Genomic DNA, 24,125 nt, shown 5'->3' on the forward strand with positions numbered 1-24,125 from the left:
AATTATACATGGTTTAGTACATCTGGCCTGTACTAATTTAGAGTTCTGTGTCAATAATGAAAATTCAGTTTACGAAAGTATCTAAAGTAACCTTATTTAAGTTACGACATCCTGTAAACCCCAAATTGGGTTACAAATTGAATCATATGGTTATAGAGGAATACACATATGGTAACACACCATAATTCAGACTTATTGGATGGAAGTCAATCAACTTCAAATAACGTACCACAAAGGTAGATTTATTGGGTGGATTTCACCATGGAAATCAATTCTAATTCTGCGTAAGGTCATGACAACCGAGCAGGTCTTGAGTGAATACTGGATTACCACTGGCGCCATGTATAGAATGCGTACCACACCCAACCTCATTGACTAAAAACCCCGGATTGAACTGCAACAAGTGTTTAGTAGTTGGTTGATAACTACGGTGATCCCCATGGGAGGTTTCATTCACAACCTGGAAACTATGCCGGTGTTGGTTTTGATTTGCAGGCATACAATGACTCCCGGCCTCTGGATAATTTTCACCTCTACTGCTGCTGTTGCTGGTGAAGTAACGAATGGAACCAGCATTCTGGGACATTTGCGACATTCTGAGATAGTTGCACTCCACTCAAGTTTTGCGACATTTGCACACCATTAATGTTCTGGGACTTGTGTAAACCTGATAGGTTTTGGGCAATTAGACCACCAGATATATTTTGTGACATTGATATACCACAACGGTCTTGGGACAAAAGCACGTCACCACCCTCCGGGGTCATACGAATCCCACCCACAGACATGCGAATTTATGTCTGTCCTGAGGGAAACAAATTTGTGGCAACAACTCCACTTACTCTACCAGATGACTGTATACATGTCAAACGCTAATAAATACAAGCTAAATGTTGTTGACGGTTAATAAACATTTAATAACATGAGTGGTACAAAATGACACGAAAAAAATCACCTGAAACTTTTGAACAGGTACCCCGTTGTTGTAGTTGTGCTGAGGGTATACCATAGTCCCCCTTACTTGCCCAGCCATTTGAGGCGGGTAATCAGCACTGTACCCTTGGAAAAATCACAAACTCACATCAATATTTGTTTAAATAGAATATCACAAACTCAAAAACTCACATCAATATTTGTTTAAGTTTAATTTGTAGCGTATGTGATTCACTCACATATTGATCATGGGATCCCCAACCAGGATGGAAGGTGTTTGGCGGCTGCACGTAGTTGTGTTGAGGAAGGCAAGTGTTCTGACAATTGCTGGTTTCTGGAAAGTCTTGTGGTACAACATTCTTGTTTTTCCTGACTTGCTTCCTTGCGGGGTTTTTATTCTCACCTGGTTGTAAAAATCTTTTTTCACGAGTCCTGTGAGCCTTTAAACCACCGCGCGGAACATGATCTTTAACCATTACAGGGGGGGTAAGTGTGGTAGTATCATCCCCAACGCTGTTTGGAGGTTTGTTAACGGAGCCTGGTGTTGTAGGTCCAACAATCGCCATCCTGCTCCCCCCGGAAGTCAGTGCACCAGCTTCGTTATCACCAACTGCTGAAAGAGCGTCACTCTCATCAAGACGTAACACAATATTCATAATACCTTCTATGACCAAATCCAACTTCTGCTCGGACAGTGATCCACGGAGGGCAGCAGGTTCCACCGCATTCATAATCCGGTCATAGCGCTTAACTTCTTCTGTTTTCTCGGGATCATGATAAGCAACCTTCACAAGAGTGTGCTTGCGTTGTATATCTTTCCTCCATCGGTCAACTATATATCCAGCAGGCACATTTTCCACATCCTCCACGTCCAACACCTTAATGATGTGCCTACACATAATGCCGTGGCACTCAAAATGTTTGCAGTCACACTTTGCAAATGAGGTCTCCTTGTTGAACATCACAACGTATATACGCTTCCGGCCTGCCAAAGATATTTCCTTTTTCAAGAACTTGGACCATACCCATACTTTGTCAGACACCGTATGCTCAACCTCCACATCAGAAACTACTTTCGAAGTAATAGGTGTTACGTAACATACCCGCATACATTGGATCTGGACTTCAACGAACTTCGCATCCGTATATAGTTTCTGGAACTTCCTCTCCACAGCAAACTCTCCAACCAAAGACCGAGTAAAACGACAGCAGTTCGCATCAGCAGCTTTTTCATCATTGGCCCTACTTTCCATGGCCTTGCAGTACCTAGGAGCAAACTGATATAATCTCGTATTCTTCTTCAAGTACCCGTCGAAGAAACTGTTAATACTCTCAACCCTCTGAGTCGTCTGCATCCCCGCCCAAAAAATATGCTTCACATATGCAGGTATCCACATTTCTCGCTGATTATACAACCCTTATACATTTAAAAAAGGTCATTAGGTAAATTAACAACAAAGGAATTGAACATGAAAGACATTCTCACCAAAGACAATGCCATATATGAAATACCTACCACATTGCACATGTAAATAAAATATTTAATGCAGTTTGGTACATAATTAAATGAAAACGTGTACCAATCCAAAATGTTATCGCGGTTTTGTATAATGTATACTTTACCATATCACGATTAGAATTAAAAGTAGTACCAAACCATGATCAATACCTACTAGCCACTTGTAGCTTTCCTTAGCCTCCTTCAGCTTGAAAGTTTCCACCACTTCAGCCCAACCTTCTTCGAATTCAACAGGGGTGAAACTGTTGTATATGACATTCTGTAGGGCTACTTTTATTTGGGGAAAATCAGTCATCGAACCCAATTTTTGGCTGAACTTCTGCATAATATGCCACATACACCAACGATGTCTGGTTTTTGGCATTGCTATTCTAATTGCCTTCCTCATAGCCGCATCCTGGTCGGTCATAATAGCAGCGGGAGCTTTACCCCCCATACAAGACAACTATGCCCTAAAGAGCCAAACAAACGTTTCCGCGGTTTCATGAGACACTAATGCACATCCAAGCAAAATTGTTTGCCCATGGTGATTCACCCCAACAAAGTTCGAAAATGGCAACTCATACTTGTTTGTCAAGTACGTGGAGTCAAAACAAACGACATCCCCAAAATACTCATACGCGGCTCTGCTACGAGCATCAACCCACATTACATCCTGCAACTTCCCTGTTTTATCAAGCCGGTGGAGATGGAAAATATTTTTATTATCCTTTGTCATTTTATCTAAATAATTTATCATTGCAACAACATCCCCATCTCGTAGCCTCAATCGCATCCTCCTATTCAAAATATTATGCACGTCTTTCTTCGTAAAACCAATATTCTCTACACCATTCCTTCTTCCCGCTAAGTTATTGAAAATCTGAGCCACAGGTGCACCTGAATCGTGATCATTTTCAATCTGTTTTAGGATTGTCTGAGTTATTTTCCTAACCCGGAACATGGATATATGGTTGGACTTGGTAGGAGTGGGAATGTGCTTCAAATGTTCAGTAACAACACTCTTCACAACCCATAAATTCTCTTTGGTCCGAGCACCATATAGCATAACAGGGCAACTACACTTCTTCGTCTTCCTCTTAAGAATTGGTTCCTCTACGCAGGTAACTACCCTTCCATTCACCATCCGCCGGTATTTTGGCCGTCCATGGCACTCACACCTCCAAACATAGGTCCTCAGGGAATTCGATTTGCCCGTTTCACTGTCTTTCACCCCGCTCTTATTCCCTCCCATACACACTACACCAAAACCTTGTTGCTCCCCATAGGATCGAAAATAGTTATTCAGTGCTTCCCAATTATCAAATGACATTCCAACAGAAGGGGTCGGTAGAACGGGACCTTTGTTTCGCTTCGTAGGAGTTGTATACATATCTGAGTTATTGGTTGAAACCCCTTCTCCATCACCAGGGCCGCCAATGTCTTCTTCCTCCATACAAGTAGTGTTTCGCCCTACTCCGATTTCTCCGGATTCATCATAATTATCATCATTAACCTCATTCAGGTCATCATCATTTTCAATACACAATTCTTCATCTAATTCATCTCCGTCATCTAATGCTTCATCATAATCATCAACAACATCATACTCGTCATCTTCCCAATGTTCTTCACCAACTTCTACGTCCCCAACTCCCCCATCTTCAGACTCTACAGCATCACCTACCCCATCATCTTCGTCAAACCCATCATCACTACAATATTCCCCTACATCATCCAACAACTTTTCCTCCCCATCCAATTCAAGAACCTACATAATGAAATTTATTATGTTTAATTTGGAGTATGGAGCAGGCTTCCGATACCAAACCTTAAAAATATTTACAAATGAGTTCGTGTTCCCCATTGCCTTTTCCTCTTTTAACAAAATATTTTCCGTAATTTCACAATTTAACAATAAAGAATACCCTAAATTTTATTCCAATCATCGTTGAAATCCTAATTTTTATTCCAATCATCTTTATCCTAATTTTTGTACACATATTTCGTAACCAAATTCAAACCGTAATTTCAACATTACTCAAATTTATATTATGGATAATAATCAAATTCAAACCCTAAATAATTGAATGACCTAATTTAAATAAATATTTCGAATTTATTTTTCCACTAATAGTTGAATGCATTTATTGTATTAATTAATGAAATAATTGGTTATTAATTACAACTAATTACGGAAACTTGGAAACATACCTGGTTTAATTGCAACCTCTTTTTGCTTCCAACCACCCCTTCACCCTCCTTAGAAGTTCTCATTACCGCCGCCTACCAATTTTTTGCCCAATCGCCTACGTATCCACGCCTACTTCATGACAAACACCATAAACAAGGTGAGCCCAGCTTCCACATTCGATGGCTTCATTCATACGTGATTGAATTGTTCATCCGGATTTCAAATTTTTAATCAAACAACCCAGATCTGAAAGAAGAAATTGGGGGAAGAAATTAAACAAAATAGAAATTAAATTTTACGAAAAATAATTATGCAAATTATTTCACCATTTTTGCCGCCTAAATTTTCATCACTAACATTGGCGCAATTGGTGAAATTTTCACTCTCTCTCTACAATTTCACCTAAATATCTTGGCGCTCACATTTAACCCCCATTTCCTTTTTCTTTTCTAACTTTAATGACCCCACTTCTGATTTTACTATTATTCTATTGCTAGTATACCATTTAAATGGTATTTAAATGGTATACCTAGTATACACAAAGACTTCCTCTAAGGGCATATGCTAGAGCTGTCAAAACAGGTCATCGGGTCGGGTTTGGGTCGGGTCATCTCGGGTCTAGGGTCATGATCAGGCCGGGTCGTGTCGGATCAATATTTCATTCGGGTTGAGTTCGGGTTCGGTCTGGTCGATTTCAGGTTGGGTCATATCTGGTTTTTTCGTATCCCGGGTTCAGGTCGGGTTCGGGTCGGGTTACATTTCGGTCATGTTTGATTTCGGGTTCGGGTCTTATCGGGTCGGTTTTAAGTCGGTTTGTAGCAGATAATTTCGGGTTCGTGTCTTATCGAGTCGGGTTTAAGTCGGTTTGCAACACAGTTATTTTCGGGTTCGGGTCTTTGTTTGGTTCGGACAATAATCAGATCAAATAGAATTCAGATCGGGTCACTCTCAGGGACGAGTCAAACTCGGGTGTGATAATTAACCTATACATTTTAATTATTTTATATTCTAAAAAATTTTGTTTAACTTATTTTAGAGTTACATTTTTCAATACCTAGCAATAAATAATTAAAATAGATTTATCAATGAAGTTAATATTTGGTCGTGTCATTGATAACTCGGGTAAATCGGGTAGCGGGTGGTCACAGGTCGGGTCAATAGCACGTTTCATCGAGTTACAATCGGTTTCGGGTTGACATCGGGTTCGGGTCATTGTTCGGTCGGGTCAGTTCGGTTATCGGTCATTTTCGGGTCGGGGTCGGGTTCGGATTTGGGTGTTACAACATCGGGTTAAAATCGGTTATCGGTTTTTTCGGGTCTGGTACAGGTCGGGTTTCGAGTTACCTGTTTTACCGTAATTTCGGGTCATGATTGGTTACGGGTTCGGTCAATTCAGGTCGGGTCAGTTTTTAACAGCTCTAGCATATGCTAACAGTCAATAATAGTAGACTGTTTTAGAGGAGTAGAGGCAAAACTATGCCGTTAAATGCGGCCCACACGCATAGTCGACATAGAGAGAGAAAGAGAAAGAGAAAGAGAAAGAGAAAGGTGGTGGAGTTGTGAGAAAGTGTCGGTGACACGGGCATAAACCACCCAACTGTCCTGCTACTCTGTGCGCAATAATGATTCATAACATGACCATTTTTGTTTTACTTTTTTATTTTTGTGACTTGTGAAAAGAAGGGGGAGGAACCAAAAATCTTTACGCACCAACCAATAAAAGCCAAATTCTTTGGAACAATTTAGCCACCTATCTCTATCTCTCTCTCTTCTGGTTTTGTCTTTTGAGGTGTCCTCTATTTCTCAAAATTAAAAATCCAATATTTTTCAACTTTTTTTTTTTGCTTCTGCAGTATATCCGTTGTTAAAGTTAAAGGACACCTTCATCTTCTTTACATTAGTCCAACAATGGTAAAAAATTAATAAAAAGCCCATCAAATCAGTGCTAGCTGTTTGGTTTAAAACAAAGTACTCCGTACTTCACTATTCCAATTTCCAACCTTTCTTTCTTCATTCATTGTCTTTTTAATAAGTGATCCTCTTCCTTTTATGGCGCTCATTATTAATGCCCCTTTATAAATCACCTGTTATTTTTTTTCATTTTAGAGGGAAATAAATAAGAAGTTAGGGTTCTTTAATTTTGTCTGGGTTCTCTCCATTTTCACTTCAATTATTCTGGGTTCTTTCCATTTTCACTTCAATTTTTCTGGGTTTGTTCGATTTCTTGATTTCGTCAACTGGGTATAGTGCTATACTGTTATGAAGTTCAGAAGAAAAGGAGAAGTGGCTTTGTTCTTTGTGTTGCTGATTTCCCCAATTTTCTTGGCTTCTGCTGATAATTCTCCTAATCTCTACTCTGTATGTTCTTTCTCTCCCTCTTCTTAATTTTAATTTGGAATTGTTATTATTTGATTAATATTTGGGTTTATTTAGATGGAAGTCATGATTTTGATGTGTTTTGTATAAAAACAATTCTTTTGACTTTCTCAATGTAAACTAGTTGACAAAGAGTCTTAGTCTAATTAGATGTGAAAACCAACTATAATTTGATACTAAGAAGAGAAATTGAAGCAAAAGTTAGACTCTTTTTCTGTTTTCTTCAATTTAATTGGCTAATCTTTGTTTCTAATATGAGTTAATTTATATTTCTTTACAAATTGGATAATTTTGATGATATATTTAGGTCAGAAATTCAATTAATTCAAGATGTTAAAGCCTTAGACTATGGTCAAATTTGCAATTGCAATTGTTTAATTAGTTATTTGCAATTTGCTGTTTTAAGTATGAAATTAAGTTGAGCTGTCAAAGGCTGGAGATTCTCAAGTCTTCCTAGAATTAATCCGATGTAGTACTTATAATTAATTAGTACGTAAACTAGATTATTATATGGCGTCATGACATTCTTGCGTGTTGGTTTTGCTCAATTTATGTTCTTGTGGGAGAAGCTATTTGCCTCATTCAGCATGTACTCGTCCAATTTTAGACCCATTATTTTTAAATAAAACGTATACAGAACATTTTATGAGTTCAACGATGATGTCATATTTGAGGTAGCATAAGCAAGCTTCCTAATCTCCTTGTTAGGTGGGAGCATTAGTATGCAACATTTGCTAATTGTTTCTGAGCCGACAGTAAGGTTCATATTATTGTGATGTCACATTATTTATTTTCGACTAAAAAGAACATAAAAAAGGGTTCACGAGTTGCTCATATATGGTTGGCTTTTCTGGTAGCTTAGTTTAATGTTGAACAAACAAACAACTTGTACAAGCTAATGTCATTTATGTTGCGGTTTATGGTTGATGCTTATGGTTTCTTGCTAGTTGCTACTTACTACTAGTGCTCTGATGACGGGTCATTTCTCATGACAAAGGCAGCTTGAATTGAACTGTACTGTTTGTTTTGGCAATATTTTAGCAAGTTTCCGAATTTCTAGAGGGACCTTTATTTTAGGGGTGATGCAATGATTTTGGGATACTCTCTTAAAATGTACTCCGTGACCTATAGTGTTCTTTCTTATGTGCGCTTATTGAAACAAAACTATAGTTTGGAGTATTAGAGATTTATAGTTGCTGATTGCGAATCTTTACCATGGCAGGAATTGCTTTCTGTAAAACCTAGACACTCAAATCTGCTGAAAGATGCTCTAAAAAGCGAAAATGTAAGCGAGAATTCATTGGACATTTATCTCATTTAATCCTCCTTGTTCTTCCTTCAAATTTTGTTTGTTCACAAAATGATTATTTTTACATTGTTTGCCACCATTTAGTCAAATGACGAGCCTTCCGAGCTTTGGTCACCGCTACCTGATCAAGGATGGAGACCATGTGGAATCAACGCTAGAGCTGGTGAGTACTGTGTTTTTTTAACGATAGCAGATAATATTCATGTGTATTTTTCCTATCACAAAGTACCAAAGAAATATTTTTTGTTATATTCAAGTTGTGGTGACATAGTCTCTCATTAGCCTTTTATTAATCATGCAGAAAAACCAGCTAATTCGACAGGATACCTTCAAGTATTTCTTGATGGAGGTTTGAACCAGCAACGCATGGGGGTAGGTCCCAAGAGATTTGAGAATATATGTTTACTTTCATTTGTCTTTTTTCTTTTCTTAATTTAAGATGTTGTAACAGAGAATTTTTGTTTACAGATATGCGATGCTGTAGCCGTAGCTAAGATTCTGAATGCGACATTGGTGATTCCTCTACTCGAAGTTAATCCTGTTTGGAAGGACTCGAGGTAATTTTGAACTAGTGATGCAATACATATCCTATAAAATTTGTTTATGAAGCTAAAATCTGAAGTTGCATTTGAATTCCTTGTGGCAGCTCATTTGAAGAAATTTTTGACGTGGATCACTTTATTGAGGCCTTGAAGGATGATATTAGCATAGTTAAAGAACTGCCATACGAGTATGCATGGAGCACCAGGGAGTTTTATTCCACTGCTATTCGTGAAACCAGAGTTAAAACTGCACCTGTGCATGCTTCGGTTCATTGGTTTTCTGACAACGTTTTGCCTGTACTTGAAAGGTGCAGTTTTTCAGCTTTACGTATTCAATGTTTTGATTTACCAAGTCATTTTTTGGTTCATAGTGATGCACATACTGTGTACATAGCATGATGTGATTAACAAGCTGTTTAGAGTTGGACACTTGTAGTCTTCAACTTCCATGTTAATGAATGCAATGTTCTTGTAGTCTTCACATTAACTTTGTCATATAAAATGTGATGCCGGGAATAATGCAAAGCTTGCAATGTTCTTTCATTATGGAAGTGAAAATTCTAATCTATTTAATGCTAACTAAATACAAATAGTCATTTATCTTTGCAAGTGCTAATGTTGTTTCTTTGCTCATGAAATTCAGCTATGGGATTGCTGCGATTTCTCCATTTTCTCATCGTCTAGCTTTTGACAACATGCCAGAAGACCTCCAACGTCTACGCTGTAAAGTTAATTTTCAGGCACTGACGTTTGTCCCACATATCAGAGCACTTGGTGATGCTCTTGTGAGTCGTCTCCGATACCCGTCTTTAAGAACTGAACCCGAGCATAGGATACTTCAACAATTTAGTTACAGAAAATTGTCAAGAGAACCGCAAAAGTTTGTTGTTCTACACCTTCGATTTGATAAAGTATGTTCTTCTAGAGTTCAAAACTATGTTGGTTATAAACATTGCACACATTTTGATCATCATTCTAATATATTTTATCAACAATTCAATCTGTTGTTCAGGACATGGCTGCTCATTCAGCCTGTGACTTTGGTGGTGGTAAAGCTGAAAAGTTGGCTCTAGCAAGGTATAGGCAGGAAATGTGGCAAGGAAGAGTTCTTAACTCTCAGTTCACCGATGAGGAGTTGAGAAGTCAAGGGCGTTGCCCTATGACCCCTGAAGAAGTTGGACTACTCTTAGCTGCTCTGGGGTTTGATAACAGTACACGTTTATACCTCGCCTCGCACAAGGTACTAAGTAATCAACTGCTTTTCTTATTGTGTTAAACCAAAAAATAAGCTATGATTGACGAGTGTTAACATGTGTGTTGATATGATAATTTAATACCTATCTTTTTAGGTGTATGGCGGAAAAGCTAGGTTAGACACTTTAAGGAGATTGTTCCCCCTAATGGAAGATAAAAAGAGTCTTGCTTCTTTAGAGGAGCGTGCACGTATCAAGGGGAAGGCTTCCTTGCTTGCGGCTTTAGACTATTATATCAGCATGCATAGTGACATTTTCATTTCTGCGTCTCCAGGAAACATGCATAATGCACTGGTAAGCACCTTTTTTTTTTTGAAGGGAATAGGAAAATTATCATTAATAATCGCCATACTGCATCTACAACAATAATTAGCCCTAACATATAATCTAAAACATCAATATGAAATTCTTCATCCAATTTACTAGTATGAACGCTTCGGCACTGGTAACTGGTAAGCACTTGAAGTGAAGAAAATTATGTTCATAACATAGCACATCTTGTCAGAAAATTTGATCATTGTTACTCCCTGATGACTGCCGTAATTGACTTTTTTAGTGTCGTAATTGACTTTTTTTGGGTCGAGTCTTGAAGATATCAGAATTTATAGTAAATTTTCCATAAGTTAATGCATGGTACTTCAACATTAGATTCATTTTGGGATCATTTGCGGTTATGTTGTGTAAATTTGGTGTGGCTAGAACTCACGTGTGTTTGAACAGGTTGGACATCGAACATACGAGAGTTTGAAGACTATAAGGCCAAACATGGGTTCATTGGGTCAGCTGTTCTTGGACAAAAACATGAGTTGGGTAGATTTCAGACAAGCAGTAGCAGAGGGACACCATTACAGACATGGTCAGCTACGATTACGTAAACCGAAGCAATCTATTTACACATACCCTGCGCCGGATTGTATGTGTCGTGCTTGAGATTTGTTAATAAAACATTCTTTTAGGAGTTTGCTTTACTATATATATATATATATATATATATATATATATATATATATATATATATATATATAGTAAGTGTTTTTTTGGTAGCCTCACCTATAGTTAATTTTGTGGGTTTTTTGTAAGCATTTCAATAATACGCAAGCCCATTCGATTACTTGTAAATGTGTCACTTATATTGAACTTGTTACAGCCGGGCTTATCATCTTGGATGTTGATATATGAGTAATGAATAATAGAGATACCAACTTGAATCGACTATTGTACAAAGGGTTACTTATTCATTGTCATAATTTATATATTGCGCCTTTTTATATGAAATTGAATCAGCCATTGTACTTCGTGTATCCAAGTAATTATAAGTGATTGATTCTTATATTTGCCATCTTTAAGCCCATATTGTGTTTTTGGAGTTTAATTTAGGAACTAGGAAGATAGGATACCAAAAACTACGGATAATCATTTACTGTTTGGGGATTTTGGAATTGCCCTCACACACTTCACGCTTGTATGAGCTGTTGAATTGGAATTTGCCCTCACACACTACGGACAAGAGGGACTGTTTGGAATATGTGTGAGGTTAGAGGTAGCTTCCAAGTAAGGAACTAATCCCTCCGTCTGTAAAAGAATGCCCCATATGTCATACATGAATGTCCCTATTTGTTTGTCTTATACCTTATTGTGGTCTAAGTATCACATCTCACACATTATTTAATTTAATTAAAAGACCAATCTATTTACCCACTATTTTTTTTTTTTTTTTTTTTTTTTATCATCATACTCAATTCTTAATAAAGTACTCAATTCTTAATAAAGTAAATAAAAGTGGGACAATTTTGTATAGGGGCAGAGGGATTATAAAGCATGGCTATAAGTGTCAACTATTCCGTAGTTTAGTTGGCGAGATATTGTGAGGATCCATTCGTAAATTCGTACAAGAACGAAGCTCTATTAACGTGTACATATGAAGTGAGATTCCCATTTCTAGAACATAAGGATGATTGAACAAGCATTTTCCCTAATTTATGAAAAGAATAAAACTCCAAATATTCTACTTTCTGGAGGTTTCAACTTTCTATTTATCGTTTTGTCAATCAATAGGAAGAGCATTTTTCTTCAATATTTGCATGGTTGAACCTGAACTTGGTACTCCATACACTGGGGTCAAAACCTATCTTCCTACCTTAATACTCTATCGTTACTTCCCACTTGAACCAAACCAGGGCAAAGAACGGATGGTAGACTGGAGTTAACTATTTGAAGGAGGAATTCAAGCAAAAATGTGCCATCTCAATAAGACCATAATTGTGAATCCCTTCTTAACAATAACGAATATAACTGTCGATTCAATTCTAATAATTGCATATCAACACTCTATAACCTGCCAGTTCGGTGCTAAACAAATACCACACCCAACTGGCCATGAAATGGTTAAAGTAAAACTATTTCTTTAGCAATTTACAACGGGAAATGAAGCTCGAAAGAAGCTTTTAGGAATTATGTTGCGCAAAGCATAGGTCAGAAGTAGGAAATATGTCTTCCTATTTGTCTTTGTCATCCTTCTCTGCAGGCGAATTCCCAACTCCACTACTCTGTGCAGCTAGTTCTTTTGCCTCTGCTGGAATAGAAGGTGGATCAAGTTCTTCCTCTATAGGCAGGGTTCTCTTTGACCCCTCCAATGCAACCCCAAGAACTATATTCTCATCCAAGGCAGTTGAATTCAGTTTGGATGATTCAGTTTTCTCAACCTGTTTCGACTGAGAGTCGCTTGTTTTGTCATTGGTACCATGAGTTTCAGTCTTCAAATTCTGTACTACTTTCTCTGAGTTCCTCACTGATCCTGCAGTTTTAGCGCCTGTGTGTTTTACACCATTACCTGTTGTGTCTTTTTCTAACTCAGAGTTGGGTCTAGATGTAGATTTTACAGCACCTTTATCATCAGCCTTTCGATCTAATTTGGAAGCCACGGAATCCTTGCTTTCACCCTTCAATCCTGAATTGCCTGGTTTTAATGTTTCTTTGGTATCCAAGTCAGGTGCTGATGTTCCTTTGACTTTACTGTCATCAGTCTTTTGGTCACCTGTGCCACGAATGTCTTGCTCTCCACTTCCACGCACTGTACGAGCCTGAGATTTTGACTTATCTTCTCCATTTATCTTGTAAGCAGAGTCAACCAGAAGCATTGTATGTTTAGACGCAGGTGCACCACCAGTGTAGAATGAGCTTGAAAATGACATGCTGTTTAAATCAGGCTCGTTATAGAACTTCTGTATAGTTCTGATCGGTGTGGCCAGACGGGCTCTGTGATGGGTAACAACTGTCAAAAGATCCAACAATATAGCTTCCTGCAACCTCAAGAAGCTATATATTAAAATTCCGCCCATTCAGAAAATAGATATCAGAGAAAAGTTACTAAAATACAATACATTAAAGATTAACTTTCTGAATATCATATACATTTACTAAATTCAATGGTGGAGCGACGGTTATCATCATCATTATCATTACCCCATTACCTCAAAGAGGCTCCCGCAAGAAGCGGGGTAAGGGGGGTCGGACGTACGCCACCTTACCCCTGCAGTTGCAGAGAGGTTATTTCCAATTGACCCAAAAGCGATAACGGGACGACAACGGGCCGACCATCTTCTATTTCATGGAAAGGAAGCGAAGAGGTATTAAAACTATTACAAAGGGCATTATGGAGAAATCTTGGTACATTAATCGTGAGGTTTGAATAATGTAGCAACTGTTTCTTAACAGCAATTATTACTAAGAAATGTCGATTCTCCACACAAGCATGTATTAACACACACAAATACTCCCCTATTCGTTGAATTTTCATATTTGGGTTTGGCACATTACTCCCTCTATCCCTTAAAATTAAGTATAATTGTTAAATGTCAATACAAAACTTTGGTGGGAATAGAGAGAGAAGAAAAAGTAAGGAAGTGTGATGGAAAAAGAAAAGGAAAAGTTTAATGGATTGGAAATGTGATTTTTTTGCAACTTGAGGAGTGTTAAAAGTATGAAGGGACACTGGGACGGAGGGAGTAATATTTTCAAAGAGTGTAATCCACTAACAAAAGTCAAAGTTAGCCACTTTCTGAGTTTAGTGAAGACACGTGTATGGACTATGGACCAGTCACGCATAAACATAGATGGGGCAACCCAGATACACAAAGAGGCTACAACATACGACTAGAAGCCACTTACTAAGACAACTAAATACACCGTACCAATTTCAAAACAAAACAAAAGAAAATTTTCCTTACCTTAACACACAGGTACTCTTCATGATGAGATGTCTTCACAAAACAGGAAATCAATATCTGTATAATACCAAATATCGAACAGACATATCAAATGAAGTCCCCAAAATTACACATATTTGAAATAAATCAACTTTTAATACCAAAAGAAATACTCACTAGTCCAAGGTAAAAAGTAGAATATAGAGCAACATTATGATAGATTCAAAGAAGCAACAGTAGTGGCAAACACTACTCTAATGTACTCACCAAAAGAGCTTGATTTTCAGGATTGACGTTTTCCAAAAATACTCTTCTATGAAGCTTCTGCTGTTCAACGTGAGGATTCTTGGCCAAGACTTTGCGCATGTCAGCAACAATATTCTGTAAAATTTAAATGGAAAAAGTTGTAGATAAAGGTGTGCTACAAGTTGCTGGGTGCACCAAGAGAAAAACAACTACACAAATATGATCAAGGATCACTCACATTAATCTTAGTAACATCAAGGTGACTGATTGCAAGATGCGTTTTGATTCGCCAGTGAGATTTCTGACTGAGGTTTCTCACCACATTCACAGTGAACTTATGGTTAGGGATGTGGACAGCCTCACGATCTTCACCCCTTATAACCGTAGGTGACCACCATCCCACATGCTGTTGAATAAAGAAAGTAGAGACGGACAAGGAGTTAAAGATAAATATGATGCATACACGCTACCACAATAAGAGATTCTTGTTGAATCCTTCAACCCAAACAATGACAAAATAATTTTTCTCTACTAGCACAAGTTCATGGAATCAAGGGAGTACAAAGAGCAGTCTAAAGTCAGATACTATCTTCCTCCAGAACTCTTCTGTATTCCCTTTTGTGATTGGATTGGCTATGAGTTGTAAGAATAACTGTGGATTTATTTATGTTAGATACAGACCTCAACAGTACCCGAGACTTCATACCCTTCAATTTTTGTCTGAATCCATTCATTCACTACAAATGGTCGTGTAGCATGGATCATAGCACTTGACAAGAAATTTGTAAATATCTGCAAATCAAGAACATATGAGATGGTTGCTTCGACAGCTAAGTCAAGTAGTGTGTGTACACTTGTAATGAGGATTAAAGCACAAACTTGATAATAAATTATATGACAAAACACTACATCAACAAACCTCACGACCAGCAAGTGTCAGCAGCACAGTACCAAGGCCTCCCGCGGTCAGCCACTTCTGAGTAGAGAAGCCCAGCAACTCCATGAACAATGAAACAGCTGCAACCCAAACTGCAGAGTATACAGCTTTCCCAGCAAATTGAAAACCCATCTGTAAAGAAAAAGGTTAGCTTCCACAACACAACATTGGCAATATCAGCAAGGCAACATGAAAACATCTAAAATAATCCAAAATTCACAGCTCAACCAGGAAGTCCTACAGGAACATAATCATTTAACAGTGCAACAGTACACAGTAAATTCTAAATCATGTCAAGTTCTTGGCACTCGTTAAATTTTAAGGAGTAGGCAGGCTCCAGACCAGCAGATGTAGGGATGACCTCTTGCTATTCCATAAACAAAAGAAAAAGCAGAAATAAGATTGCCCTGCAGCAACAGTCCAAAGAACTCTATCATGGGGTAGTCAGAAGTACATCCCAATGCACCTAAAGTCATATGTCACAGTGTAGTATGTTTTGCAACTATTTGTAAGCTCTAGCCATGTTGAACAGGAATCTTTCTTCTACAGAATGAAAATTGGAGACCATGATAAATTACAAGTATGAACAACAGTTCGTAAATGAATCAATATTTTGTCTTCTGCTGAAGATTTTTTTAGGGCTTTGAAGTATATAAATCGTAAGACATACATTTCGAGCATCGGACGAATCATTTGTCTCAGTCAAGTATTTCTGAACTTGTTGAATCACACTGCAATGAAATGATTAGTTAGTAATAATAACCACAATAAAATAGAAACCACGCCCAAATTTAAAAAAGGTTTGTAACTTCACAAGATCAGTGACGTGAATACAAGCAACCTGACCAAAGGTGCAACCAAAAGAAACACCCAATAACCATAAATAGGGTTTGGAGTGATTAGAAGTACCATAACTAGTAGGTAATGATGCCTTTAACTAGTAAATACTAGAAGAATATCAAATTTTCTTTCAAGACGGGATAAGGAGGGGTGTATAAGGGTATAACAACATTAACATGACGGTAGAGGACAATAAAGCGCCAGCTAATACAAATGAAGTACCATAAGAACGCAGCCTTCAATACTTGGTCAATCCTCAAAAATTATTGGGAAAAAAGAAAGAAAAGGAGAAAAAAACCTCGATAAACAGTAAGCGAATGCCAGCACAGTTGAAAGTGACTTCACAAAATTCAGAGATCGTTGCTTCACAAGCTGACCAGCATCTGTAGGCATAACGACTGGATCCAAAGCCCTGTACAAAGAAACATTTGTAACTAATCACCATCACAGAAAAGCAAAAGAAGACCAATTAATGTAAAACCAAATGATAATTTCTTAATTTTCTTCAAGACAAAAATAAAATGAGAAATTTAAATAACTAGGACCTGCAAATAAGAAATGCGCCAGTCCACAGCAATATAGGTTGAAGATAAGATGTCAAAACATAGTTTGTTGTACTTCTCTTCCAACTGCTGTCAGTTTTCTACATGTGGAAAATTTTGGTCTATCAGGTATCATGATGATGCAGGATGTACATCTAAAATTGAAGAAACTGGTCATATTAAGTCAGAGAACATATTAAATCAGAGAAAATCCATCAAAATATAAGAAGTTATGCCACAACAATGGCTCTATATAGGAAAAATGGCATTCTGGTATCAGCTGGGAAACTGAAAACCAAATTATTACTCACAACGAACATAAAGCACTGTATCACTTCAAAAGCACTGTAAACAAGGATATATGTGTAGCAGACAAATATGTCGTATTCAAGGTTGCCTTACCTGTAAGAAAATACTTCTGCTCATTCGCATCAGTGGCCTCAAACCCCACAGAGTGAATATGATAATGCCAACAGCTGGAACCAATTTATTAACAAGGGGACTACCTTGTAAAGCATTGCATGACCTGCACAGTAGATGTTTAACCCATGAACAAATTAAATACTTCCTCAGTTCTCTAATAGTTCCATGTTTTGACTTTTACACTATACATATACTTCCACCGGTTCTTTATTGTTGCAACACTCTTTTTCACACATACCGAGGAGGAGAGAGAAAATAAGAGGGGCATTTAACCCGCTCATTTAATTAATCTAATCTAACCTCATCCCTATCAATCATTAACCTAAACCCTCCCACCACCCTATCTACACCATCACCACCGCCGACGTAGCTTTGAAGATGAACAAAAAAAATCACCCACCACAACACAACCATTTCATCTTCTTCTCACTGCCATCTCCAACTCCGACCACCAAAAACCATCAGGAAGAGAAAGAGAACAATAGATAGAAAATAGATTGAGATAGAAAAAGGGAAGGATAATGTTTCGGTGAGGAAAGTGGTATTTTGAAAAGAGGGTGGTTTCATTGTTTACATCTGGAGGGATAGTGGCGGCGGCAGTGGCTTAGGCGTCAGTGCTTGCAAATGTGGCAGTGATGGTGGTTGACGCTAGTGGATTGATGGTGAAGATGCTGGTAATTTTGGTGAGGGTAAAGGTGCTGGTGATTCTGGTCAGGGGGGAGAAGGTGCTGGTAAATACGGTGAGGGTGAAGGTGCTGGTAAATTTGGTGAGGGTGGGTAGTGGTCAAGGTGGAGGGTGGTTGTGGTATTGGTATTGGTGATTGTGTAGTGGTTATGGTGAGGGTGGTTGTAGTCTTACCGTCTTAGTGACTGTGTGGTAGACTGGTAAGTGGTTGTGGTCCCGGTAACTACATGGTGGTTAAGGCAGAGATCGGTAGTTGTGAACCGGGTGGCGTAAATGTGGAATGGAAAGTGTATAGGAGAGAAAGAAAATTACTGGAAATGGAAACTGGGGTAATCGTATAACATTAAGTTGGTTAAATCAGGGGGCGGACGTGGCAAATCTGCCCCATAACTTGAGTGTTATGTGCAAATTAGCAGTCTAACTATTAGATGTAGCAAATTAACCCCACAACTATCAATCTATCATACAAAGTGTAATTTACTCCCTTGTGTCATTTTACGACCAAAATCAACCGGAAACCATAATTGTTGCCGGTAAACTTACACAATTTTATTTTCGTCATTTATAAATGAGAATTATCTGGTTTTTAGTATCTTTTCACGGTTCTCACTCCCTCAACTCACCAGTATTTTTCATATCATGTCTTCATCTTCTTCCTATTGTTTATTTGTTCTCCCTCAGTCCCTCCTTTATCTATTCATGTCGGCAATTAATTTGGTACCCATAAACCCATTCAATGATAAAGAATAAAACTATATTGCTTCTGCCATAGTCTTTCGTCTTTATATGTCTTTCAATTTTCGCATGGATATTGGATTATTTATCTTACACAAAATGTATGTATATGGGATGTAATTTTTTTTTTTTGAAGCGGTATATGTGATGTACATGGAATTAGCGAGTGTATTATTCTTCTTTTTGTTAATTTCTGGTTCATATTGTGACAGTAGTGGGCAACTATTATCTTTTCTCGTGATTGGCCGGAAAATGACATTATGGAGTAAATTGCAAGTGGCATCATACTTGTGGGGGTTAAGTTGCTACAATTAAAAGGCTAATTTGCACATAACATTTGAGTTATAGGGTTGATTTGCCACATTCGCCTAAATCAGGGTATAACTGTAAGAGTATAAAAAATACGATTTTTTCATGATATGCCACTGAGTGTTGAGAAAATTCACCAAATATCCCAATGTCAAAACTTAATACGCCAAATACCCCTAATGACGTCATCAAACTCTAATTAACATGATTGACGTCTAATTAACCCACTCATTAGCCCCCTAAATAACCCATAACCTTTTTTTTCCCTAAAAACCCACCACCATCAGTCCATCACCGCCCAACCATAGCCCCTGCAGCACTCTACCATCACCACCACGACCTCAAACCCCAAACTTTCCTTTCTATTGAAGCTCCGTCCTTGCCTTTTCATAGAAGCCCCATCCTTGCTTGCCTCGCCGCTGCTACCATACCCGAGCTATCAACTCTCCTCTCTCCTTATCGCCGCCGCTTTTGCCTCTCCCGACTGCCGTGAGGAGAGAGACAAGGGTATTCGAGTAGACGACAATGGAAGAAGAGTTCGAGGAGGAAAGGGTCAGTGTGGTACCATGAATGTGAAATTGATGTTGGTGGTAGCTTTTGTGGTTGGAGGTCTCGATCCCTGCTATACGGAAAACAAGACCTTCCAACATCCGCTATTTTCACACCAAACAAGAGCTTCAAAAACAATCTTAAAATCATCAACTGATCAAAATTTGATGATTTGGGTTGAAAATTGAAACATGGGTTGGGTAATTTTTGCTTCAACCTTGAAAATTTGGGTGTAAACAAATTATGGAATTTTTTAGCTTAGCTTAAATCAGACATTTTTTAGCCCGTTCCTTTTTGCTATAGTCATGGATGAATTGACGAGGTCAATTCAAGATGGTATACCTTGGTGCATGATGTTTGCAGATATTGTGTTGATTGATGAAACCAAAGAAGGACTGGAAACTAAGTTGGAGTTATGGAGACAAACTTTGGAATCTCGAGGTATTAGGCTGAGTAGAAACAAGACGGAAATTATGGAAAGTAAGTTTAGTGTAGTCCATAACAGAGAGAGGGGGGAGACATGTGCGATTACCTTAGATGAGAAAATTAAATTGTCCAAGGTTCTGAGATGTTCCATTATTTATGATCTATTATCCAAAAGGATGGGGAATTGGACGGGGATGTGGTTCATAGATTCAAAGCAGGTTGGTTGAAGTGGAAAAGTGTCACGGGGTTCCTATGTGATTCAGGCATGCCCCAATGATTGAAGGGAAAATTTTACCGCACGATAATTCGGCGTTGTTATACGGCACGGAATGCTGGGCAGTGAAACATTGTCATGTGCATAAGATGAATGTGGCGGAGATGCGCATGTTACGTCAGATGTGTGGTCATACAAGAAAGGATCGATTGAGGAATGAGATTATTAGGAAGAAAGAAGGGGTTGCACAAATTGAGTTTAAGTTGATGGGAAATCGTTTAAGATGATTTGGATATGTACGAAGAAGGTCAAGTGATGCCCCGGTTAAGAGGCTCGAAGGGTGACAAAGTGATAGTATTGCAAGGGGTAAGGGAAGATCTAAGAAAACTTGGAGGAAGATGATTGAGCACGATATGAGCCTACTTGGGATTGAGGAAAATATGGCGTTGGATAGGACAAACTGGAGGGAGAGGATACACGTTGATGACGTTATTTGACTTATACATCTTCCATTTTGACTCTCTTAGTCTACTTCTTGCGTTTTGCAAACTTTTTTTTTTTCAAGGCTCACTTTTATATGCTATTTTCAAATGTATTTATTGTATTTATTTTAAAATTTAAAATTTACTTATTTTTAATATCCTTATAATATTTTTTATGTAATATATATATTTACCTCTTATTTTACTTTCATTACTTTCACTTTCCCCCTCTTCCTTGTTTACTCTTTTAACTTCCCGTTCCTATCTTGTTTGATTGGTCACATTGACGATCTCCTACGTCGATTCATGTTAGCCGACCCCAAATCATTTTGGGACTGAGGCTTTGTTATTGTTGTTGTTGTTGTTGTTAAATCAGACATTTTTGCGTTGAACAAAAGCTTCAACAACGTCAACTGATGAAATATCCGATGATTTGGTTTTTTAAAAAGAAACTAGGTTTGGATTAAGTTAGCTTGAATTTGAAGATCTGAGTGTAAAATTAAAAAAAATATGTTTTTTGAGGTGATGGTTTCAAGTACTTGAAAGGTGTGTTGGTTGGTGGTCCAGAGAAGGAAAGAGAGAAAGAGAAAGAGAGTTGGTAGTTTGATGGTTTTTAGGTGGTGGTGGTGGTGGTTTCGGTGTTTGTCGGGTGAGCGAAAGAGGAAATTGAAAGGTGGTGGGGGTTTGAGTTCATGGCTGCCATGATAATTGAGGTTGAATCTTGTTGAAAGTTTTTTGATGTGGCTTCCAGGGCAACAAGGAAAGCGAAGAAAGAAAGGGGAGAGAGAAAAGAAAAGGGGAAAAGGGGGGTTAATTAGGAGTTAGGGTGTGTTTATTAGGGGGTTAGAAGGTTAATTAGATGTTAAATGGGTTGATTAGAGTTTAATGACGGCATTAAGGGTATTGGTGTATTAAGTATTGAAACAGGGGTATGAATTATGTGAACCTGAGGGGTATTTGGTGAGTTTTCTAAAAACCTTGGGGCACCTCATGAAAAACCGTAAAACAAAATTCCATTATGGGTTGTATTACAAGTATTGTGACATTTTCATTTTAGGGAAGTATTGTATGTAAAAAGAAAAGAGAAAGTACTCTCTTTTGATCACTTTTAATGATTTAAACTAAAATTAAAACATGTTCATGTTGGATCTTGATAGATTCACCTCGATGTATACTCTCACATTGTCAAATTTTAATTAATCTATTATTCAAGATATTAGTGGTTAAAGATGTGCGTTGTCAAGCGTGACAGTCAAAATATTGCAACTATTAGAGAATGGATGAAGTAATAAGAACAACCTCTAAAGTCGAATAATGGACAACGAGGGAGAAAGCGATTTTAGTAATAAGCAATATACATAACACAACTATGGTAATCTAGAATACTAAGGAAAAGAGTCCGATTAATCTCTTTCAAAACAATTCCATAAAGTTGTCAATGTCTTCAAAATGGGAAAGTCATTTACTTACACTAATTGATATGTCCATCTTCAAAATGGAAAACTCAAATATACAAAACTTGCAATGACCTGAAACACCCCCTCCCCCCAGAGTCTATTGAACAAAATTTTGACAAACATCACCCTTATCTAATAATCAAACTGAATGGTTACACCACTACTCAAATCAAGCGACCCTTACGGCAACAACTTTTGAACCCCCCACCACCACCACCACAAAAGAAGGAAAAAACAACGGAAAAGGCATCAATAAGAAAGTAACACAAGATTTTACAGGTTGCAAACTGACCTTGTCAATGCCACCGTCGCAGCATCCATGCTAGGAATTGCAACATTTTGACCCAAAAATAGAAAAGCATGGCATTTGGTGACATTACACCTGTAAGGCACGCTACATATTGGTCTTTTTACACTAGATGATAACCGATGACTCCAAGAATCTTGTCTCTGTTATTGAAAACATTTAATAATGAATAAGGTGCAGAAAAGAAGGGAAGCAAATCCATAAATAAAATTTCAGTTCACAATAGTCCTAATGTATCCAGAGTGAAATAACTATGAAAGAACTAAACTAAGAACTATTGAAGTCTCTCCAAATAGGTAGTAAACTGTATATACAAGAAATATTCCTGAAAATATAATGACCTCCATAAGCTTCCAAGATCACAATGAAAAGGAAAAAGAAAAGGCACATGATGCTCCAAACTGAAACATTTACCACATAGACATAAAACCAACAACGAACCCACCCTAATTCTAGATGCTTGTCAATCACTTCTGGCTAATCTGTTAATCTCCTTCCATTGAGCATGCTTCAACTAGAATACCTAGTGATCATGAAATGTAATCACCGACTTCTTCAACCACTGGCATTTATTAGGTTGTTGGAAAACAAGAAAAACTAAATTATACAGACAGGTAACGGGTAATTCAACTCAACAAGAAGCTCTATTGACATTCCTCTACACCTAGACAAAATTATATGATCACAGTAAACAAATCATTACCTAAATACCTAGCAAGTAAAAAACTTCACAGGTTATGCTGTTATACCCTAAGTCAATCTCTTGAAAAAAAATAGCAATTCATACGAGTTATTAATGATATGAACAAGAATATACTTACTGAAGCAAATGAAGACAAGGTAGTTGAAAGCAAATGTCGATTCCCTCTTCCTGTAACATACTGAAAAAACAATCATTAGCAACTTAATTGTATAATTTCCGATAATTTTCCAATAATTACAACAATTAGGGTACCTTGAACTGTTCGCCTCGCTCTTGGCTCCTGCAAATCCCCAACGACGGGTATAGTTGCAAGGAACCAGTTAGAGCCATTGTTTGATGATTGATACACTCAACACACGCCCAAAAGCATAGCTCCGAAATTCAAATTTAACAAAATTCGAAACGATTACGCCGAAACCCTAGAAAAATATGGGCAACAAATTAGGAAAAATTGAACGGTAATGCGTGCGAAAATCATTCATGATTTTGTTTGATATTTGATGGAGAAAAGGATTGAGAAATTAACAATTGCTAACCTCGATTGAAAATAAATTGAAGCGACAATGGAAAATATTGAGGATGTTTGTGAAAGAATCTTCTTATTTCAGCGACGGATATTCGGGAGTGCAGACAGATGAAAGTGAAAAATGAGAAACGGAAATGAACGAAATTCCGACGATTTCGACAATAAATTCATGAAAATCGATTGTTATACTTTAAACTATATTACATTAAATTGATTTTTTTTATTTTGGATTGAATTTTATTTTAGATTTATTTTTTAATTATTATAGTGTTTGATTTTGGATGAAATTGTATATAAGAAATATTAATAATTATTTAATAAAAATATTTACGTGGCATCTAATTATTTATCTACGTGGCATTCGACTTTTTAATTCAAAAATAATTTTGAATTCTTATTTTTCACTAGTATTGAAGCCCGTGCGATGCACGGGT

General features: G+C 37.6%; 4 protein-coding genes across 5 annotated transcripts; 1 reads left to right on the top strand and 3 right to left on the bottom strand.

The window, feature by feature from the left end:
* Positions 1 to 794: 794 nt before the first annotated feature.
* Positions 795 to 2,888, bottom strand: LOC110797739 (protein FAR-RED IMPAIRED RESPONSE 1-like). Its single transcript, XM_056839603.1, has 4 exons — positions 2,591 to 2,888; positions 1,169 to 2,350; positions 956 to 1,059; positions 795 to 854 (listed from the first exon to the last, which is right to left on the bottom strand). The coding sequence occupies exons 1-4, from the start codon at positions 2,886 to 2,888 to the stop codon at positions 795 to 797; spliced, it is 1,644 nt and encodes a 547-aa protein (XP_056695581.1).
* Positions 2,889 to 2,897: 9 nt separating this feature from the next.
* LOC110797738 (protein FAR1-RELATED SEQUENCE 5-like) lies at positions 2,898 to 4,708 on the bottom strand. The gene is made up of 2 exons (XM_022002855.1): positions 4,646 to 4,708; positions 2,898 to 4,202 (listed from the first exon to the last, which is right to left on the bottom strand). The coding sequence occupies exons 1-2, from the start codon at positions 4,706 to 4,708 to the stop codon at positions 2,898 to 2,900; spliced, it is 1,368 nt and encodes a 455-aa protein (XP_021858547.1).
* A 1,649-nt stretch (positions 4,709 to 6,357) lies between these two features.
* Positions 6,358 to 11,320, top strand: LOC110797742 (O-fucosyltransferase 39). Its single transcript, XM_022002859.2, has 10 exons — positions 6,358 to 6,983; positions 8,224 to 8,286; positions 8,395 to 8,473; positions 8,612 to 8,682; positions 8,779 to 8,867; positions 8,957 to 9,160; positions 9,496 to 9,763; positions 9,865 to 10,092; positions 10,202 to 10,399; positions 10,826 to 11,320. The coding sequence occupies exons 1-10, from the start codon at positions 6,885 to 6,887 to the stop codon at positions 11,033 to 11,035; spliced, it is 1,509 nt and encodes a 502-aa protein (XP_021858551.1). The 5' UTR covers positions 6,358 to 6,884; the 3' UTR covers positions 11,036 to 11,320.
* A 1,008-nt stretch (positions 11,321 to 12,328) lies between these two features.
* Positions 12,329 to 23,864, bottom strand: LOC110797741 (mechanosensitive ion channel protein 2, chloroplastic). 2 transcript variants are annotated; one of them, XM_022002858.2, is made up of 14 exons: positions 23,702 to 23,864; positions 23,418 to 23,584; positions 23,284 to 23,343; positions 22,448 to 22,605; positions 17,278 to 17,401; positions 16,879 to 16,976; positions 16,632 to 16,745; positions 16,164 to 16,224; positions 15,476 to 15,625; positions 15,238 to 15,348; positions 14,795 to 14,962; positions 14,578 to 14,691; positions 14,332 to 14,388; positions 12,329 to 13,404 (listed from the first exon to the last, which is right to left on the bottom strand). In XM_022002858.2, the coding sequence occupies exons 2-14, from the start codon at positions 23,493 to 23,495 to the stop codon at positions 12,601 to 12,603; spliced, it is 2,097 nt and encodes a 698-aa protein (XP_021858550.2). In that variant the 5' UTR covers positions 23,496 to 23,584; positions 23,702 to 23,864; the 3' UTR covers positions 12,329 to 12,600. The 2 variants fall into 2 exon arrangements, with proteins under 2 accessions (XP_021858550.2, XP_056696718.1); XM_056840740.1 differs by lacking the exon at positions 23,702 to 23,864 and having other exon boundaries at positions 23,284 to 23,333; positions 23,418 to 23,557.
* Between the last annotated feature and the right edge of the window lie 261 nt (positions 23,865 to 24,125).

The sequence above is a fragment of the Spinacia oleracea genome, chromosome 3, assembly GCF_020520425.1.
Source record: "Spinacia oleracea cultivar Varoflay chromosome 3, BTI_SOV_V1, whole genome shotgun sequence".
Lineage (NCBI taxonomy): Eukaryota > Viridiplantae > Streptophyta > Magnoliopsida > Caryophyllales > Amaranthaceae > Spinacia > Spinacia oleracea.

What these genes read in the sequence shown, in the direction of transcription:
- LOC110797739 (XM_056839603.1), bottom strand. Translation starts at nt 2,888, where the DNA reads ATGGGGGGTAAAGCTCCCGCTGCTATTATGACCGACCAGGATGCGGCT. An exon ending in GCTAGTAGGTATTGATCATG is followed by an intron (nt 2,351 to 2,590) that starts GTTTGGTACTAC and finishes TAAATGTATAAG; the next exon opens with GGTTGTATAATCAGCGAGAA. An exon ending in TACCTGTTCAAAAGTTTCAG is followed by an intron (nt 855 to 955) that starts GTGATTTTTTTC and finishes ACATGTATACAG; the next exon opens with TCATCTGGTAGAGTAAGTGG.
- LOC110797738 (XM_022002855.1), bottom strand. Translation starts at nt 4,708, where the DNA reads ATGAGAACTTCTAAGGAGGGTGAAGGGGTGGTTGGAAGCAAAAAGAGG. An exon ending in AGAGGTTGCAATTAAACCAG is followed by an intron (nt 4,203 to 4,645) that starts GTATGTTTCCAA and finishes TTCATTATGTAG; the next exon opens with GTTCTTGAATTGGATGGGGA.
- LOC110797742 (XM_022002859.2), top strand. Translation starts at nt 6,885, where the DNA reads ATGAAGTTCAGAAGAAAAGGAGAAGTGGCTTTGTTCTTTGTGTTGCTG. An exon ending in TATACCTCGCCTCGCACAAG is followed by an intron (nt 10,093 to 10,201) that starts GTACTAAGTAAT and finishes CTATCTTTTTAG; the next exon opens with GTGTATGGCGGAAAAGCTAG. An exon ending in GAAACATGCATAATGCACTG is followed by an intron (nt 10,400 to 10,825) that starts GTAAGCACCTTT and finishes GTGTTTGAACAG; the next exon opens with GTTGGACATCGAACATACGA.
- LOC110797741 (XM_022002858.2), bottom strand. Translation starts at nt 23,495, where the DNA reads ATGGCTCTAACTGGTTCCTTGCAACTATACCCGTCGTTGGGGATTTGC. An exon ending in TGACACTTGCTGGTCGTGAG is followed by an intron (nt 15,349 to 15,475) that starts GTTTGTTGATGT and finishes CTTGATTTGCAG; the next exon opens with ATATTTACAAATTTCTTGTC. An exon ending in TTGATGTTACTAAGATTAAT is followed by an intron (nt 14,692 to 14,794) that starts GTGAGTGATCCT and finishes TAAATTTTACAG; the next exon opens with AATATTGTTGCTGACATGCG.